We start from the raw sequence: 6,309 nt of genomic DNA, 5'->3' as shown, positions 1-6,309 counted from the left end.
TGTGATGCCCCCAGCTTTGTTTTTCCTTTTCAACAGTTCCTTGGAGATTCGGGGCCTTTTCTGGTTCCTTAAGTTTAAGTCTTTAATTCATTTTGAGTTAATTTTTGTGACTGGTATATCTGCATGCTGTTATCCAATTTTCCCAACACCATTTATTGAAGAGACTATCCTTCCCTGAGTATTCTCAGCTCCCTTGTTAAATGTTAGTCGAACATGTATTTGAGAGTTTATTTCTATGCTGTCAATTCTATTCCAGTGGTATCTATTTTTATGCCAGTACCATACTGTTTTGATTAGTATACATTTGCAGTATAGTTTGAAATCGGGAAGTGTGATGCTTCCAGCTTTGTTGTTCTTCATTGGGTTTACTTTGGCTATTTAGGATCTTTTGTAGTACCATACAAATTTTAGGATTTTTTTTTTCCTGTGGAAAACACTACTGGGATTTTGATAGGTATTGCATTTAATCTACAGATGGCTTTGGGCAGTATGGACATTTTAATATTCTTCTGATCCATGAACATGGGATATCTTTCCATTTGTGTCGTCTTGTTTCTTTCAGCAGTCTTGTATATTTCAGTGTACAGATCTTTCACCTCTTTTGTTGATTTCATTCCTAAGTATTTTATTGTTTTCAATGCTATTGTGGATGGAATTGCTTTATTTCTCCTTCAGATGTTGTTAGTGCACAGAAACACAAATTATTTCTGTATGTTGATTTTTGTATCCTGCAGCTTTACTGTGTTTGTTGATTAGTTCTCACAGTCTTATGGTGGAGTCTTTAGGATTTTCTATTATAGAATCATATGATCTACAAAGACATTTTGACTTCTTTCTTTCCAATTTGGATGCCTTTTATTTCTTTCTCTTGCCTGACTACTCTGGATAGGCCTTTCAGTACTTTGTTGAACATGAGTGGTTAAGAGTTGACCTTTATCCTGATCTTAGAGGAAAAGCTTTCAACCTTTCACCATGAGTTTGATGTTAGCTGTGGGCTTGTCATATATGGCCTTTATTATGTTGTGGTATATTCCCTCTATACCCAATTTGTTGATCATTTTTATTAAAGGATGGGGTATTCTGTCAAATGATTTTTCTTCATGAGTTGAGCATATGATTTTTAACTTTTATTCTACAAATGCAGTATATCATATATTGATTTTTGTATGTTGAACCATCCAGGCATCCAAGGGATAAATCCCATTTTATCAGTGTATGATTCTCTTAATATGCTGTTGAATTTGGTTCACTAATATTTTGTTGAGAATTTTTACATCTATATTTATTAGGAATATTGGTCTGTAGTTCCCTTTTCTTATAGAGTCCTTATCTCTTTCCTATAGAGTACTTACCTGGCTTTGGTATCAGGGTAATGCTGGCCTTGTAAAATGAGTTGGGGAGTTGTAAGGATAGGTTTTAAATGTAGATATTAGGTCTGTTGGATCTGTTAACTTATGAAATCTTCATCAGTCTTTCCCTTTTTTATTTTATTTTTATTTTTTTTAAAAGATTTTATTTGTTTGACAGAGATAGAGACAGCCAGCGAGAGAGGGAACACAAGCAGGGGGAGTGGGAGAGGAAGAAGCAGGCTCATAGCAGAGAAGCCTGATGTGGGGCTCAAACCCATAACACCGGGATCACGCCCTGAGCCAAAGGCAGACGCTTAACCGCTGTGCCACCCAGGCGCCCCTCCCTTTTTTATTTTGAACACAGACCATACACCTAGAAATAAGTAAAGCTCGGGAAACAGAGATGGGGAGAACCCAGTTTCTGTGCTTGAGGCACTCTCAGCGTGTGGGTGGGGTGTGCAGGCTACTCATGCAAGTGCTAATTATGTACACTGTACAAAGGAGCATAAGAGGATGATCAAAGCAGGGCCCTCCCATCTTGGGGACACTGCATGTCTTCAATCTCAGCCACTTCTGCCTGCTCCCATCTCCCTTTACTACTTAAGAGTTGCTAGTCTGTTTTTGAGTACAACTATATCATATTTTCTGTTGTATTTTGTCTTTCATTGTTGGTGTTTAGTGGCTGGCAGTTGGAGGTGGTCGTGAGCCCTTAAGGTGAATTCACATGGCATCTTGATCAGAATACATTACTGCTGCTGCTATTACTACCAAGATTTACTGAGAGGTTCCCATGTGTCAGGCCCTGTGCAAAGTGTCCTACTTGTATGCTTTGAACAGCAACCCTTTTGCAAATCCTGTTCGTGGTTGACAAAACTGAGGCTCGGAAAGGCTAGAGATGATCTGCCTATACTTACACCATTAGCAACTCTCAGGCCCTGGATTTGAATCTGGGTCTGAGATCACTACCTGTAAACCCAGAGGCATTTTGGATGGCTTTTGACAGCGGTGCCCCCTCAAGGCTGCCCTTTTGTGCACTTGGGTTTCCTGTCCAGAGAGGAAGAACGGCATTCTCAGTGCCATCCCCATCCATTTGAAGGAAACCCATGCTCATCGAAATCACATTCCCTCAGCAAGCATACTTCTCCTAGGAAACAAGTTTCTGAGTCTCACAACACCCTGGGGGATAGAGGGAGCCATGAATCACCACTTTTAGGGATGGACCTCATTGTTCTGGAGCAAACTCTTTTCCACCCCCACCTCTCATCCAGTTCCATTACCGCTGACATCACCTGGTTTCCCAGGAGCCCTGCACAGTGACAAAAAGCCACTTTGTATGGCTCAGGGAATCATTTCCACGGTGAGATCACACTGTAATGTCTGAGATTTGTGTAAGTGAAGAGAAGGTAGATGCTGGGACCCAGTTTCCTGGTCAGTTCTTGCCTTGAAGTGGAACCTATGAAAGGTTTCCATGGTTGAACTAGTTCTGATGGGGGTAGGACAGAGTCCAAGCTTCCTCACCCCTGTTGCAGCATGCACCATACACCACGCTTCTAGCCACTGCTGCAGGACCCATGTACTGTACGCAGAGTCAGGTAGGCCTCCAACCACCCCCCAGACCTGGAACCCAGAGCACTGGGTGCTCAGGAGCAAACCCGGAACAGTGTTCTCCCCGGTACATGCTCTACTCCCCACACTGCTTTGACCAGGGCTATCGTGCAGGCTTCTGCTTTAAGCCCCACGCCAAAGTATGAGTCATTGCCCCCTAACACTCCAGACTCCTGCCCCATCCGCATACCATTGCCCTAGCACCCCTAGGTAGAGCCCTGTTCTGAAGCCCGATCCCTGGTCTGAAGCCCGATCCAACTGGTGTATATTTTGCCTTTTTCTGCCTTGATCCTTCTGGCCCAGCTCCCTAAGACTGGGACTGCTTTTTATGCCCAGCCCCCAGGCTCGGTCTTGGGGCCTGTGGATGATGCCTGGGTATTAGTCACCTGGCTGGTTTTTCCTTAACCTGCTTCCATCCCCCCTCCTTCTTGTTCCAAGGTGACAGGACTCTAAGTGGTGCCTGCTTGACGTATAATACCCTATCAGTCCTTGCCTGTCTGCCCACCACATTTATTCAATTATTTGGGCATCACTACTTGCTTCGAAAGGTCGGCACACCTGGCATAATTAATTTCAGAGGGACTTCAACTCTACAGGCTGTGGCTCTCGCGCTTTATTGTTGACTTTCACAACTGATTTATAGAATTAGAGGCTTAATCCTTTTCTCCCCCTTGTATGCAAAGTGGTTGAATTGAATTTTGATTTTCTGTAGAAGAAAAGAAAAATCTGGAATAAGGACCATGTCCTGGCGTTCATCCTTCTGCTTGTACTACTGTTGCTGCGTGTGTCTGCGTGTGCACTGAAAGGCTCAGACAGAACGATTCTGGAGAACTTTGTAAATGAGCTTGGGAAGAATTGCAGGATGCAGTTAAGGGGGAAACTGAAGACATGGTTGGCCCAGGTTGGCTGGGAGGTGCTGGGGGGTGAGTCAGGAATGTCATTTCACCAATGTTGGCAATAACTCACCCTCTTTCCAGCCCACAGGGATGAGAGCTGTTGGCATGGGGACAATAACTTATTGCCATTTCCCCCAAAGGATGGAAAAACAGTTGCTGTAGGGTAGATAGGTCAAAATGTGAAGTGAAGTGCAGTTCAGCCTGGAGCAACATGGGTTTGAACTGCATGGGTCCACTTACATGTGGATTTTTAAAATAAATACAGTACTGTGAATTTATTTTATGATTTTCTTTTGTCTAGCTTACTTTATTGTAAGAATACAGTATAGACTACATAAAACATAGAAAATATGTGTTCATTGACTATGTTATCGGTAACAATTCTGGTCAACAGTAGGCTAGTAGTCGTTGAGTTTTTGGGAATCTAAAGTTATATGTGACTTTGTGTGGGGGTCAGCACCCCCACCCCCTGCGATGTTCAAGGGTAAGTTATTAGTAGGGAATCTGATTGGTTTAATCTTATTTTTGAGAAATGCTAATTCCTTTAAGCAAGTAGCACACATTAATTTATGGGGTTATCTGACGTTTTGTTTACAGAAGAGGAAAATGAATATGGAGAAAAGATGTTTTCTCCCATCTTCGCCAGAAGCTCACATTGCTTCATTTGTGGTTTGTGTAGGTATTTGGAATGAAAGGTCACAGGATATCACAAGGAGGAAACTGCTGTTTATATTGGCCACTTGCTTCAAATTCTGCCTTAAGAAATAATGAACTTAATTCCCCACTATAATGGGCATGAGTATCCCTTCTCAGGGACATTTTATAAACCCCCGAGTGGAGTTTTGAGAGTTAAGAATTCACCAGTCATAATATAGTTACATTAATTGCTGACATGTGGATTATTCATTTGTGATCAATCTACAAACACTTCTTTTTACTCCGAGCACAGTCTGGTCTCATGGAAAAAGCAAAGGACTAGGAATGGGGAGATGGTAAAGCGGATTAGATCACACAGTGCTTGACACGCAGAAAATGATCAATAGAGATTAGTTGTTGTTGCCATCATTGTTATGTGTGGTTACTAAACGAATGACTTTAATATATAAGAGAGTACAAGCAGCTTTCCTAAAGTGGCTCGCCTGTATTCTGGGGTTCCAGCAATAATAAATGAAGATAAAGAGAATTAAAAATGCTTTGAAAAATGACAGTCCAAGGCAAGACCTTGTCATTTTTCTTAACCCCCCAACAAGCTTCTGGAACTCCATTGTCCTTAGCTGATGCATGATCCTGGAATGCAAAGTGGTTTTATCATTTACTGAAAGAGATATAATAAAGTCAGGAAAGCCCAATGTGTGGGAGGGGGATATAATCCACACTCGCACTAAATACGAGGGAATGCTGGCTTTCTCCGGTTGTGGTTGTTTCAAATCGTAACTCGACTCCCACCATTAGGGACACCTGCCCATGGGCTACGCCTGGTTCTTCATTTCCTTAGCTGGCCTGAGCTGGTGTAGAAAAGCACTTGCACACTGACTCTGGGACGCAGAAGCTCAGAGGGTTACCTGTAGGTTGTATCAACACTCAGGTTGGCGGCAGCTAATTCTGATGGGGGTATCCACGCGGGTAACGTGTTCCCAGCGACCCATTTCGTCCACTCAAATAAGCCAGGCTCTACGCGGATCTTCAAGTGGTTTTCTTGTTGTAAACCTTAGACGTAAAATGAAATGAAGATAAAGGAACGGCCACTATGTTCTCAGTGGAAAAGTAAACGAGAGGCCAAATGGCCATACAAGTTCTGGTAAATCTATTCTCTTTTCTAACCAGTTGCTACATATAGCTAAAAGAAGATGGACGCATGTGGGTTTGGTCAAGGGCTTTTAATATCCACGTATGACACACTTACAAATATAACACACTGCCCCACCAACAGGATGTGCACTGGCTTTATGTGGTGTCTGACTTAAAGAAAGGAACGCAAGTCATTACCCATATCATGTATACACATCCGTGACTACTAGAATCGCTCTTTCTAAGGGAAGTCCCAAGACGGCCTTGCTAAGAAACTTCAGAAATTCTCTAAGCATCCACTGCTCTACCCTAGCTTACACTGCATTTGAATATCATGTAAACTATTCATGTTCTCTACCAGAAAATCCAATTTTGATTATTTCCAAGTGCCAGTGCACAAGTCCTGTGTTTTCTCGAAGTGTAATTACCCTCAGAGTAGGACTTGTCCCTGTTTAACTTTCTTTATATTGCCTTTAGCCCAGTTTTTAATACATAAAGTATTTTAATGTATAAATGCATTCTGGTTTACTTAAGGAATAGAAGCCTCAAAGGTACTGTCCATTCTTCATTGGCTTGGCTATTTCTGGCTCATTCATTTATTTGGTATAAGCGAATAGTCCCACTCTTGTTTCTACTCATTTTCCTTCCAGTGAAATGAGACTGGAGATCCC

At 42.2% G+C, this 6,309-nt stretch overlaps 1 protein-coding gene and 1 long non-coding RNA gene across 6 annotated transcripts in view; one reads left to right on the top strand and one right to left on the bottom strand.

The window, feature by feature from the left end:
• The window catches only part of UBASH3B (ubiquitin associated and SH3 domain containing B), a 139,291-nt gene that overhangs the window by 9,327 nt on the left and 123,655 nt on the right, over positions 1-6,309 (bottom strand). For all 5 annotated transcript variants that reach the window (XM_034665996.1, XM_034665994.1, XM_034665993.1 and 2 more), the window contains exon 11: positions 5,413-5,557. In XM_034665996.1, coding sequence (XP_034521887.1) covers positions 5,413-5,557 — 145 coding nt within the window. The remainder of the gene's footprint in view (positions 1-5,412; positions 5,558-6,309) is intronic.
• Positions 1-6,309, top strand: part of LOC117803334 — a 39,519-nt gene that overhangs the window by 24,324 nt on the left and 8,886 nt on the right. The window lies entirely within an intron of this gene.

The sequence above is a fragment of the Ailuropoda melanoleuca genome, chromosome 8 (assembly GCF_002007445.2).
Source record: "Ailuropoda melanoleuca isolate Jingjing chromosome 8, ASM200744v2, whole genome shotgun sequence".
In the NCBI taxonomy this organism is placed as follows: domain Eukaryota; kingdom Metazoa; phylum Chordata; class Mammalia; order Carnivora; family Ursidae; genus Ailuropoda; species Ailuropoda melanoleuca.
Note: the sequence above shows the minus strand (reverse complement) of the source record. Positions and strands in the feature narration are given on the sequence as shown.